The 12,107-nt window shown below is 60.9% G+C and overlaps 1 protein-coding gene across 3 annotated transcripts in view; it reads right to left on the bottom strand.

Moving 5' to 3' along the window:
- The window catches only part of TBCD (tubulin folding cofactor D), a 150,233-nt gene that overhangs the window by 106,692 nt on the left and 31,434 nt on the right, over window positions 1-12,107 (bottom strand). For all 3 annotated transcript variants that reach the window (XM_081028702.1, XM_081028703.1, XM_081028704.1), the window contains exons 9-10: window positions 4,960-5,092; window positions 778-914 (exon numbers count right to left, since the gene is read on the bottom strand). In XM_081028702.1, coding sequence (XP_080884828.1) covers window positions 778-914; window positions 4,960-5,092 — 270 coding nt within the window. The remainder of the gene's footprint in view (window positions 1-777; window positions 915-4,959; window positions 5,093-12,107) is intronic.

Here is a 12,107-nt window from a genome sequence, read left to right as displayed (position 1 = left end):
GCTCTGTGCATGCATGGGGTCTTGAACACAGGACAGACTTCAGGAAAAGCCACGCAAAGGCCAGAAGGAAGCTGGGGAGGTGGCAGAGGCCGCATGTCAAGGGCCTTGCAAGCCCAGTGGGTGGGAACCTCTCGGGAGGCTCCAGGGGTGCAGGTGTGTGCGCTGTGACAGGGCAGTGGCAGCAGCTGTCAGGAAACCTACTGTAAGGGGAGAGCAAGGGAGCACTGGAGGCCAGACGCCGTCCATCACCACAGTTCAATGCCAGAGGGTGAGTCCACAAGGGTAGGGAGCAGGGGACCCCACTAGGAGGAGCCGGAGGTGGGCCATGTGCCAGAGCCTGGTCCACAGCGGGGGCGGAGAGCAGGCAAGGAGTGTAGGGCCCAGGCAGCCAAGCTCACTGCCAGCTCTGCCCCTCTGTGAGTGCAGAGCTCTGCAGGCTAAGGGCTGGGAAAACCTGGCAGGGGGTGGGCGGCCCGTGGGGAAGCCGTGGGAAGAATGCACCAGGCGAGGCGGGGGAAGGCTGGGAAGACTGGGAAGGGGATGGACATGGCGGGCCAACAGCACGGAGAAGGTCCGAGTTATGCGCCCCAACAGCCGTGGGCGTGGATGTCCACAGCAGGCCAGGGGCACGTGCTCACTGAACAGCAAGGACGGTCACATGATGTGGGAAGGTCGTGGTGCAGCCAACAAAACACACCTCGGAGCCCCGGCCCAAAGCACCTGTGTGGAGCCAGAGCCTTTCCCGTCACGCGAGGGGCCCAGGTGCAGGACACGCACCTATCACACTCTCCACCTCCTCGGGAACGTCGTAGCCCTCCTCGCTGTCAGGAGTCTCGGCCTGTGTCCTGGGCTCTCTCGGACTCTGGGCGCAGAGCTGCAGGTTAGCAGCCAGGGAGCGGCATCCACGCTGGTACCTGCACGGGGCACACGTGACCTCAGCCTGCGGCCACAGCTCAGAAACAAGCAGACAAGCGATCTTGACCACTGAAATCAATAACAGTGTCGCCCGAAATCGTAAAGGATGCCTGCGGAAATGCCATGTGTTTAGAGACACGATGGAAAGGTAGAAAACAGGATTCACGGTCATCAGCAGAAACTGCCAAGACAAGACAACGACCTACGGTAATTAGCCACAGGACACAGATAGGAACTCCAGGCCACTCAGAAATCTTCCCGTGCTGTCACGTCTGCACAGTGGGAAGGTAGGTGACAAAGCAGGGCAGTCAGTGTATCTGGCACAAGCTGTGGGGCGGGCACAGGCCTCGTCCTTATTCTCAGTGGGCAGCGTATTCCTCGCGCTCTGCCTCCTGGCCCCCGGGACCACGGAGCCACCTCCCAGCTCATCCTCTGCCGGCCCCCCCCCAGATCCAGCCCCATGAACCACTCCAAGCAGAGGCCATCAGCATCGCCCCCCAGCACAGGCTGGCTCGGCTCCTGAATTGCTCTCTGCCTCAGTTTCCCCACCTGTAGAACGATGTCCTACCCAGAGGGCTGAGGGATGTACACACAGCACTTAGAGCAGGGCCTTTCCTTCTGGAAAGTGCGTGAGCCACACTGCAGATCAAGCACACGTGGGCTTGGCTGAGCATGGCCAGGACAGGCCAGGAGCATAACAGGTGCCCACACCGAGTCATAGAGTAGACGCTGCAGGCTGCAGCATGAGGTCCACTCCAGAGCCCAGGACTCGGATACCAGCTCGGACACACCCGTGGCCCAGAACGACCCATTCTCTCTCTGCGCCTGTTTCCAACCCCGTAAAACAAGGACAGTGGCAGGCAGGCATACGTAACTCCTTCCCCCGGGTACGGCCAGGCCCTGTGACTCCCTCCTGTGGGGATGGAGCCCTGAGATGAGCCAGGAGAAGACGTGGCTTCTGTCCCACTGCCCCCCCTCCAATGGCTGCCCTATTGAGAGTCCCCAGGCAAGCAACTCTGGCAGCCTCAGCAAACAGCCGGCGAGAAACTGGGGCCTGGCAACAGTGACAGGCGTGGAGCCTCAGGCCAGAGGACCCTGCTGGCCACACCCACATTGCTCACCCACAGAGACAGGCAGGCGACACTGAAAATGACTGTTTTAAACTGCTAACCCCTAAAGTGCTGTTACATGGCTGTGATGCTCTGATTCGTAATAAGACACATACATTGGGTCTTTCTCCATTCCTGGAGTAAGCTGTCTTCTGCTATGTCAAGGAGGTAACTTTTGGAAAGCCCCTAAGGACAGGGCTGCTTGCCAGGGGAACCAACCCTGTGATCTGTGTTGAAACCTTCAGTCCCACCCTAACCTCTGATCTCCAACCTCTGACCTCCAACCTCCGGGGAAGGGAAAGGGCTGGAGGCTGAAGGATCACCAGTGGCGTGTCTGTCATGAGGCCTCCAGAAGCACCCAAGGATGGATCTGGACAGCGCCCAGGCTGGCGGCACATCACGGGCTGGGAGAGTGGCACCTGCAGAGGCACGGAGCTCCGTGGCCTCCCCACACTGCGCCCTGTGCCTCTCTTCCATCTGCTGTCCCCGAATTAGGTCCTTTTCAAATGAGCTGGTGACCTAGTAAATGACAGGTCCCCGAGTTCTGGGAGCCACTCTAACAAATTAATCGAACCCAAGAAGGGGTCGTGGGAACCTCCGACCTAGAGCCAGTGGTTCAAGCACAGGTGACAATGACACGAACTTGCGACTGGCGCCGAAGGGGCAGGTGGTCCTGTGGGACTGACCCTTAACTACTGTGGGGTCTGACACTGTCTCCAAGTAGAACGTCAGGGCGGAGCTGAGCTGTAGAACACCTGCTGGTGTCACAGAATTGCTTGGGGGGTGGGGGAGACACATCGGAGGTGGTATCAGAGTGGGAGCAACAGACGGAGCAGCTAACAGACGGAGAACACCACCAGCCATCACAGAAGCCGTCAGGTCACAGAGTGGCCAGCACAGCCCCTCACGAGTAACAGGCACACACATCCACTACATCACAGGAAGGACTCACTGTATGGCCAGTGACCAGACACCAGCCGAGACTGTAAGGACGACAGACTTCAGGCTGCCATCGGATTTACCTTCAGCCACAAATAACCACAAAACATGGACGAAAACTATAAGCCGACCGCTGGCAGGCACAAGATGACAAACAAGACGGGGCTGCAACCCCTCAGAGCAGGGAGACCCCAGGTGCAATCCACCTTCACCTCTGCTCGCTCCCAAAAGGTGCTTTCTAAAATAGAGCCCCAGCAGAGAGTGGCAGCTGCACCGGGTGGGAGGAGACAGCACACGTGACTACTGAGATGGCCAGTATTTGGCGACAGATAAGGAACCCCAATATCCTGCATGAAAATCTCGCTGGATCCTTGGGTGTCCCTAAGATGTGCGAGAGCAGGATAAGGCCCAGAGAGCAACTGGGAGCTGAGCAGAGTTCAGAGGTCATGTAATGTTGGGGAGTCACTGAGATGTGGGCCAAGCAAGAGGGACTGGCGGCCACGCAGCAGGAGTGAGGCACACGCGGAAAGAGGAGGGCTGCATGTCAGGAGGACCCGCCTGACGAGGCAGGGAAGGCACTGCCAGCGGGTGACCGGCCTGCCAGAGAGGCCGATACTCTTATGGGGAAGATAACCGATGCTCAATATATAACGAGAACGTAACAGAGGAGACAAAATGAGAAAACACACAAAAGGAAGAAAAGATGGAAGAGAGAAAACAAACGCCAAGAAGAGAGACTTACCCCCAACCACATTAACAATTACATTAAATGTACAGAGAAACACACTGAACAAAACTGTGGTGCTCCGTATTTTCCTTCCCACGTAAATGTTTATAGCACTTGTGATAGTTACTTTGTGTCAACTTGACTGCATCACAGAGTGCCCAGACAGTTGGTCAAACGTTACTCTGGCTGTGTCTGTGAGGGTGTTTTTGGATGAGAGGCACAGTTAAATCGGTAGATGGAGTGAACCCAGCTGCCCTCCCCAGCGTGGGTGGGCCTCGTCCAATCAGTTGAAGGCCTGGAGAGAACAGAGTCTGACTCTTGCCCATCAGGGCAGGGGGTGCTTCCTGCCTTCAGACTCAAACTGAAACATGGGCTCCTCCCAGTGGAACCTGCAGCCCTCTGACAGGAAGCACACCATCAGCTCTCCTGGGCCTCCAGCACCCGCCAGCCTACAGTCACGTGAGCCGCTTCTTACAAGAAGCCTCTACACACACTCACCCCACACCCCACCCCCTATTCATTCTGTTTCTCTGGAGAACCCTAATTCAGTACCAAACATTAAATTTCTATGGCACTTTAGGAACTAACCACTGATGTTCTTGTAGAACACGGTGTATGCAGAACTCCCAGAAGGTATTTCACTAAAACATAGCACACTTCTCTTGATTTGGCTACAAGTGGAGACAAAGGCTGAGCTGAACTTTAGACAAAAAATTCTTCCAAAACCACACAGATTAATGCTTGAAATAAAGCTGAAAACTGTTAAAAACACAGGCCCAGCAATGCAGAGAAGTCTGCTTCTGTGGGAGCCACTCGTTCAGCAGCCAGCTGTTAACGACAGCAGACCCCCACAGACCATGGTTCCCATCAGCGGGCAGAAGCAGCTTCACTTTCGGAACAAAGCTGAAGATGAGCTCTTCTCTCTGAAAGAACCTGGGATTCAGATGTACCTTTGATCCAATGGAGTTTCCCCACAGCGAGCCCAAACCAGTGAAGCCGTACTTTATTTTACGTAACATTTTATGAACATCACACAAAATGCAAAACGAGCTTTTCTTGTCGTCACCCCAGCTCCAGCTACTCTAACTGGAAGATGCAGGGTCACAGAAAATCAAAACTGTTCCTTTTGAAATCAAACACGCTTGAGACTAAGGAAAATGACAGCAGAGGACACTGTACCTGTCAGTTAGGCTGCATTGCCCGCGGGACGGGCACAGCAGCCCAACACCAGCACCGCTAGGGAGCCCAGGTAACACCCAGTCTACCAACCTCCACTGGGCCAGTCGGGGTTTCAGGAAGGTCAGGCCCAGCCGCTGCGCGAGCTTCACCCCGAGTTTCCGGAGCAGGGTCTGGCTGCTGTTGGGGAGCCTACAGGCGTCCAGGCGCTGGAGGACGGTGGCAGCTGAAACAATAGCACACTCAGCTCAGTTTGCAGGAGACTTCATCCTCCCTCGCAGTGCACCGTCTGTGACATCTGCAGCACCACGACAGCCAACTCCCCAGGCGCCTACACAGCACCCCAACCCGGTCCATGACGCCCTTCAGCCATGTCAAGTACCAAGTGTGCTGGGGCTGAGTGGGTCACCCTCCTCCCTGCGAAGGAACAGACACAGAGGCTGGCAGAACACAGGGGTCTAGAGAGAGGGACGGGGGTTCTCAGGAGAGGGATGGGGGTTCTTAGGAGAGACGGACGGGGGTTCTCAGGAGAGACGGACGGGGGTTCTCAGGAGAGACGGACGGGGGTTCTCAGGAGAGACGGACGTGGGTTCTCAGGAGAGAGGGTCGGGGGTTCTCAGGAGAGACGGACGGGGGTTCTCAGGAGAGAGGGTCGGAAGTTCTCAGGAGAGACGGACGGGGGTTCTCAGGAGAGACGGACGGGGGTTCTCAGGAGAGAGGGTCGGGGGTTCTCAGGAGAGAGGGTCGGGGGTTCTCAGGAGAGAGGGTCGGGGGTTCTCAGGAGAGATGGACGTGGGTTCTCAGGAGAGAAGGTCGGGGATTCTCAGGAGAGACGGACGGGGGTTCTCAGGAGAGAGGGTCGGGGGTTCTCAGGAGAGACGGACGGGGGTTCTCAGGAGAGAGGGTCGGGGGTTCTCAGGAGAGACGGACGGGGGTTCTCAGGAGAGAGGGTCGGGGGTTCTCAGGAGAGACGAACGGGGGTTCTCAGGAGAGAGGGTCGGGGGTTCTCAGGAGAGACGGACGGGGGTTCTCAGGAGAGAGGGTCGGGGGTTCTCAGGAGAGACGGACGGGGGTTCTCAGGAGAGAGGGTCGGGGGTTCTCAGGAGAGACGGACGGGGGTTCTCAGGAGAGAGGGTCGGGGGTTCTCAGGAGAGAGGGTCGGGGGTTCTCAGGAGAGAGGGTCGGGGGTTCTCAGGAGAGACGGACGGGGGTTCTCAGGAGAGAGGGTCGGGGGTTCTCAGGAGAGAGGGTCGGGGGTTCTCAGGAGAGAGGGTCGGGGGTTCTCAGGAGAGACGGACGGGGGTTCTCAGGAGAGACGGACGTGGGTTCTCAGGAGAGAGGGTCGGGGGTTCTCAGGAGAGACGGACGGGGGTTCTCAGGAGAGAGGGTCGGGGGTTCTCAGGAGAGACGGACGGGGGTTCTCAGGAGAGACGGACGTGGGTTCTCAGGAGAGAGGGTCGGGGGTTCTCAGGAGAGACGGACGGGGGTTCTCAGGAGAGAGGGTCGGGGGTTCTCAGGAGAGACGGACGGGGGTTCTCAGGAGAGAGGGTCGGGGGTTCTCAGGAGAGACGGACGGGGGTTCTCAGGAGAGAGGGTCGGGGGTTCTCAGGAGAGACGGACGGGGGTTCTCAGGAGAGAGGGTCGGGGGTTCTCAGGAGAGACGGACGGGGGTTCTCAGGAGAGAGGGTCGGGGGTTCTCAGGAGAGACGGACGGGGGTTCTCAGGAGAGAGGGTCGGGGGTTCTCAGGAGACACGGACGGGGGTTCTCAGGAGAGAGGGTCGGGGGTTCTCAGGAGAGAGGGTCGGGGGTTCTCAGGAGAGACGGACGGGGGTTCTCAGGAGAGAGGGTCGGGGGTTCTCAGGAGAGACGGACGGGGGTTCTCAGGAGAGAGGGTCGGGGGTTCTCAGGAGAGACGGACGGGGGTTCTCAGGAGAGAGGGTCGGGGGTTCTCAGGAGAGACGGACGGGGGTTCTCAGGAGAGAGGGTCGGGGGTTCTCAGGAGAGACGGACGGGGGTTCTCAGGAGAGAGGGTCGGGGGTTCTCAGGAGAGACGGACGGGGGTTCTCAGGAGAGAGGGTCGGGGGTTCTCAGGAGAGACGGACGGGGGTTCTCAGGAGAGAGGGTCGGGGGTTCTCAGGAGAGACGGACGGGGGTTCTCAGGAGAGAGGGTCGGGGGTTCTCAGGAGAGACGGACGGGGGTTCTCAGGAGAGAGCGTCGGGGGTTCTCAGGAGAGACGGACGGGGGTTCTCAGGAGAGAGGGTCGGGGGTTCTCAGGAGAGACGGACGGGGGTTCTCAGGAGAGAGGGTCGGGGGTTCTCAGGAGAGACGGACGGGGGTTCTCAGGAGAGAGGGTCGGGGGTTCTCAGGAGAGACGGACGGGGGTTCTCAGGAGAGAGGGTCGGGGGTTCTCAGGAGAGAGGGTCGGGGGTTCTCAGGAGAGACGGACGGGGGTTCTCAGGAGAGAGGGTCGGGGGTTCTCAGGAGAGACGGACGTGGGTTCTCAGGAGAGAGGGTCGGGGGTTCTCAGGAGAGACGGACGGGGGTTCTCAGGAGAGAGGGTCGGGGGTTCTCAGGAGAGACGGACGTGGGTTCTCAGGAGAGAGGGTCGGAAGTTCTCAGGAGAGACGGACGGGGGTTCTCAGGAGAGAGGGTCGGGGGTTCTCAGGAGAGACGGACGGGGGTTCTCAGGAGAGAGGGTCGGGGGTTCTCAGGAGAGACGGACGTGGGTTCTCAGGAGAGAGGGTCGGGGGTTCTCAGGAGAGACGGACGGGGGTTCTCAGGAGAGACGGACGGGGGTTCTCAGGAGAGAGGGTCGGGGGTTCTCAGGAGAGACGGACGGGGGTTCTCAGGAGAGAGGGTCGGGGGTTCTCAGGAGAGAGGGTCGGGGGTTCTCAGGAGAGACGGATGGGGATTCTCAGGAGAGAGGGTCGGGGGTTCTCAGGAGAGAGGGTCGGGGGTTCTCAGGAGAGACGGACGTGGGTTCTCAGGAGAGACGGACGGGGGTTCTCAGGAGAGACGGACGGGGGTTCTCAGGAGAGAGGGTCGGGGGTTCTCAGGAGAGAAGGACGGGGGTTCTCAGGAGAGACGGACGTGGGTTCTCAGGAGAGACGGACGTGGGTTCTCAGGAGAGAGGGTCGGGGGTTCTCAGGAGAGACGGACGGGGGTTCTCAGGAGAGAGGGTCGGGGGTTCTCAGGAGAGACGGACGGGGGTTCTCAGGAGAGACGGACGGGGGTTCTCAGGAGAGAGGGTCGGGGGTTCTCAGGAGAGACGGACGGGGGTTCTCAGGAGAGACGGACGGGGGTTCTCAGGAGAGACGGACGGGGGTTCTCAGGAGAGAGGGTCGGGGGTTCTCAGGAGAGACGGACGGGGGTTCTCAGGAGAGACGGACGGGGGTTCTCAGGAGAGACGGACGGGGGTTCTCAGGAGAGAGGGTCGGGGGTTCTCAGGAGAGACGGACGGGGGTTCTCAGGAGAGAGGGTCGGGGGTTCTCAGGAGAGACGGACGGGGGTTCTCAGGAGAGACGGACGTGGGTTCTCAGGAGAGAGGGTCGGGGGTTCTCAGGAGAGACGGACGGGGGTTCTCAGGAGAGACGGACGGGGGTTCTCAGGAGAGAGGGTCGGGGGTTCTCAGGAGAGACGGACGTGGGTTCTCAGGAGAGACGGACGTGGGTTCTCAGGAGAGAGGGTCGGGGGTTCTCAGGAGAGACGGACGGGGGTTCTCAGGAGAGAGGGTCGGGGGTTCTCAGGAGAGAGGGTCGGGGGTTCTCAGGATAGAGGGTCGGGGGTTCTCAGGAGAGACGGACGGGGGTTCTCAGGAGAGAGGGACGGGGGTTCTCAGGAGAGAGGGTCGGGGGTTCTCAGGAGAGACGGACGGGGGTTCTCAGGAGAGAGGGTCGGGGGTTCTCAGGAGAGACGGACGTGGGTTCTCAGGAGAGAGGGTCGGGGGTTCTCAGGAGAGACGGACGTGGGTTCTCAGGAGAGACGGACGTGGGTTCTCAGGAGAGAGGGTCGGGGGTTCTCAGGAGAGACGGACGGGGGTTCTCAGGAGAGAGGGTCGGGGGTTCTCAGGAGAGACGGACGGGGGTTCTCAGGAGAGAGGGTCGGGGGTTCTCAGGAGAGAGGGTCGGGGGTTCTCAGGAGAGACGGACGGGGCTTCTCAGGAGAGAGGGTCTGGGGTTCTCAGGAGAGAGGGTCGGGGGTTCTCAGGAGAGAGGGTCGGGGGTTCTCAGGAGAGAGGGTCGGGGGTTCTCAGGAGAGACGGATGGGGGTTCTCAGGAGAGAGGGTCGGGGGTTCTCAGGAGAGACGGACGTGGGTTCTCAGGAGAGAGGGTCGGGGGTTCTCAGGAGAGACGGACGGGGGTTCTCAGGAGAGAGGGTCGGGGGTTCTCAGGAGAGACGGACGGGGGTTCTCAGGAGAGACGGACGGGGGTTCTCAGGAGAGAGGGTCGGGGGTTCTCAGGAGAGACGGACGGGGGTTCTCAGGAGAGACGGACGGGGGTTCTCAGGAGAGAGGGTCGGGGGTTCTCAGGAGAGACGGACGGGGGTTCTCAGGAGAGAGGGTCGGGGGTTCTCAGGAGAGAGGGTCGGGGGTTCTCAGGAGAGAGGGTCGGGGGTTCTCAGGAGAGACGGACGTGGGTTCTCAGGAGAGAGGGTCGGGGGTTCTCAGGAGAGACGGACGGGGGTTCTCAGGAGAGAGGGTCGGGGGTTCTCAGGAGAGAGGGACGGGGGTTCTCAGGAGAGAGGGTCGGGGGTTCTCAGGAGAGACGGACGGGGGTTCTCAGGAGAGAGGGTCGGGGGTTCTCAGGAGAGAGGGTCGGGGGTTCTCAGGAGAGAGGGTCGGGGGTTCTCAGGAGAGAGGGTCGGGGGTTCTCAGGAGAGACGGACGGGGGTTCTCAGGAGAGAGGGTCGGGGGTTCTCAGGAGAGACGGACGGGGGTTCTCAGGAGAGAGGGTCGGGGGTCTCAGGAGAGAGGGTCGGGGGTTCTCAGGAGAGACGGACGGGGGTTCTCAGGAGAGACGGGACGGGGGTTCTCAGGAGAGAGGGTCGGGGGTTCTCAGGAGAGAGGGTCGGGGGTTCTCAGGAGAGAGGGTCGGGGGTTCTCAGGAGAGAGGGTCGGGGGTTCTCAGGAGAGAGGGTCGGGGGTTCTCAGGAGAGACGGACGTGGGTTCTCAGGAGAGAGGGTCGGGGGTTCTCAGGAGAGACGGACGGGGGTTCTCAGGAGAGAGGGTCGGGGGTTCTCAGGAGAGACGGACGGGGGTTCTCAGGAGAGAGGGTCGGGGGTTCTCAGGAGAGACGGACGTGGGTTCTCAGGAGAGAGGGACGTGGGTTCTCAGGAGAGAGGGTCGTGGGTTCTCAGGAGAGACGGACGGGGGTTCTCAGGAGAGACGGACGGGGGTTCTCAGGAGAGAGGGACGGGGGTTCTCAGGAGAGACGGACGGGGGTTCTCAGGAGAGACGGACGGGGGTTCTCAGGAGAGAGGACGGGGGTTCTCAGGAGAGAGGGTCGGGGGTTCTCAGGAGAGACGGACGGGGGTTCTCAGGAGAGACGGACGGGGGTTCTCAGGAGAGACGGACGGGGGTTCTCAGGAGAGACGGACGGGGGTTCTCAGGAGAGACGGACGGGGGTTCTCAGGAGAGACGGACGGGGGTTCTCAGGAGAGACGGACGGGGGTTCTCAGGAGAGAGGGTCGGGGGTTCTCAGGAGAGACGGACGGGGGTTCTCAGGAGAGAGGGTCGGGGGTTCTCAGGAGAGACGGACGGGGGTTCTCAGGAGAGAGGGACGGGGGTTCTCAGGAGAGACGGACGTGGGTTCTCAGGAGAGAGGGTCGGGGGTTCTCAGGAGAGACGGACGTGGGTTCTCAGGAGAGACGGACGTGGGTTTTCAGGAGAGAGGGTCGGGGGTTCTCAGGAGAGACGGACGGGGGTTCTCAGGAGAGAGGGTCGGGGGTTCTCAGGAGAGAGGGTCGGGGGTTCTCAGGAGAGAGGGTCGGGGGTTCTCAGGAGAGACGGACGGGGGTTCTCAGGAGAGAGGGACGGGGGTTCTCAGGAGAGAGGGTCGGGGGTTCTCAGGAGAGACGGACGGGGGTTCTCAGGAGAGAGGGTCGGGGGTTCTCAGGAGAGACGGACGTGGGTTCTCAGGAGAGAGGGTCGGGGGTTCTCAGGAGAGACGGACGTGGGTTCTCAGGAGAGACGGACGTGGGTTCTCAGGAGAGAGGGTCGGGGGTTCTCAGGAGAGACGGACGGGGGTTCTCAGGAGAGAGGGTCGGGGGTTCTCAGGAGAGACGGACGGGGGTTCTCAGGAGAGAGGGTCGGGGGTTCTCAGGAGAGAGGGTCGGGGGTTCTCAGGAGAGACGGACGGGGCTTCTCAGGAGAGAGGGTCTGGGGTTCTCAGGAGAGAGGGTCGGGGGTTCTCAGGAGAGAGGGTCGGGGGTTCTCAGGAGAGAGGGTCGGGGGTTCTCAGGAGAGACGGACGGGGGTTCTCAGGAGAGAGGGTCGGGGGTTCTCAGGAGAGACGGACGTGGGTTCTCAGGAGAGAGGGTCGGGGGTTCTCAGGAGAGACGGACGGGGGTTCTCAGGAGAGAGGGTCGGGGGTTCTCAGGAGAGACGGACGGGGGTTCTCAGGAGAGACGGACGGGGGTTCTCAGGAGAGAGGGTCGGGGGTTCTCAGGAGAGACGGACGGGGGTTCTCAGGAGAGACGGACGGGGGTTCTCAGGAGAGAGGGTCGGGGGTTCTCAGGAGAGACGGACGGGGGTTCTCAGGAGAGAGGGTCGGGGGTTCTCAGGAGAGAGGGTCGGGGTTCTCAGGAGAGAGGGTCGGGGGTTCTCAGGAGAGACGGACGTGGGTTCTCAGGAGAGAGGGTCGGGGGTTCTCAGGAGAGACGGACGGGGGTTCTCAGGAGAGAGGGTCGGGGGTTCTCAGGAGAGAGGGACGGGGGTTCTCAGGAGAGAGGGTCGGGGGTTCTCAGGAGAGAGGGACGGGGGTTCTCAGGAGAGAGGGTCGGGGGTTCTCAGGAGAGAGGGTCGGGGGTTCTCAGGAGAGAGGGTCGGGGGTTCTCAGGAGAGAGGGTCGGGGGTTCTCAGGAGAGAGGGTCGGGGGTTCTCAGGAGAGACGGGACGGGGGTTCTCAGGAGAGAGGGTCGGGGGTTCTCAGGAGAGACGGACGGGGGTTCTCAGGAGAGAGGGTCGGGGGTTCTCAGGAGAGAGGGTCGGGGGTTCTCAGGAGAGACGGACGGGGGTTCTC

This window comes from Rhinolophus hipposideros (genome assembly GCF_964194185.1).
Source record: "Rhinolophus hipposideros genome assembly, chromosome: 20".
Classification (NCBI taxonomy): domain Eukaryota; kingdom Metazoa; phylum Chordata; class Mammalia; order Chiroptera; family Rhinolophidae; genus Rhinolophus; species Rhinolophus hipposideros.
This window is presented reverse-complemented; position numbering and strand designations above follow the sequence as displayed.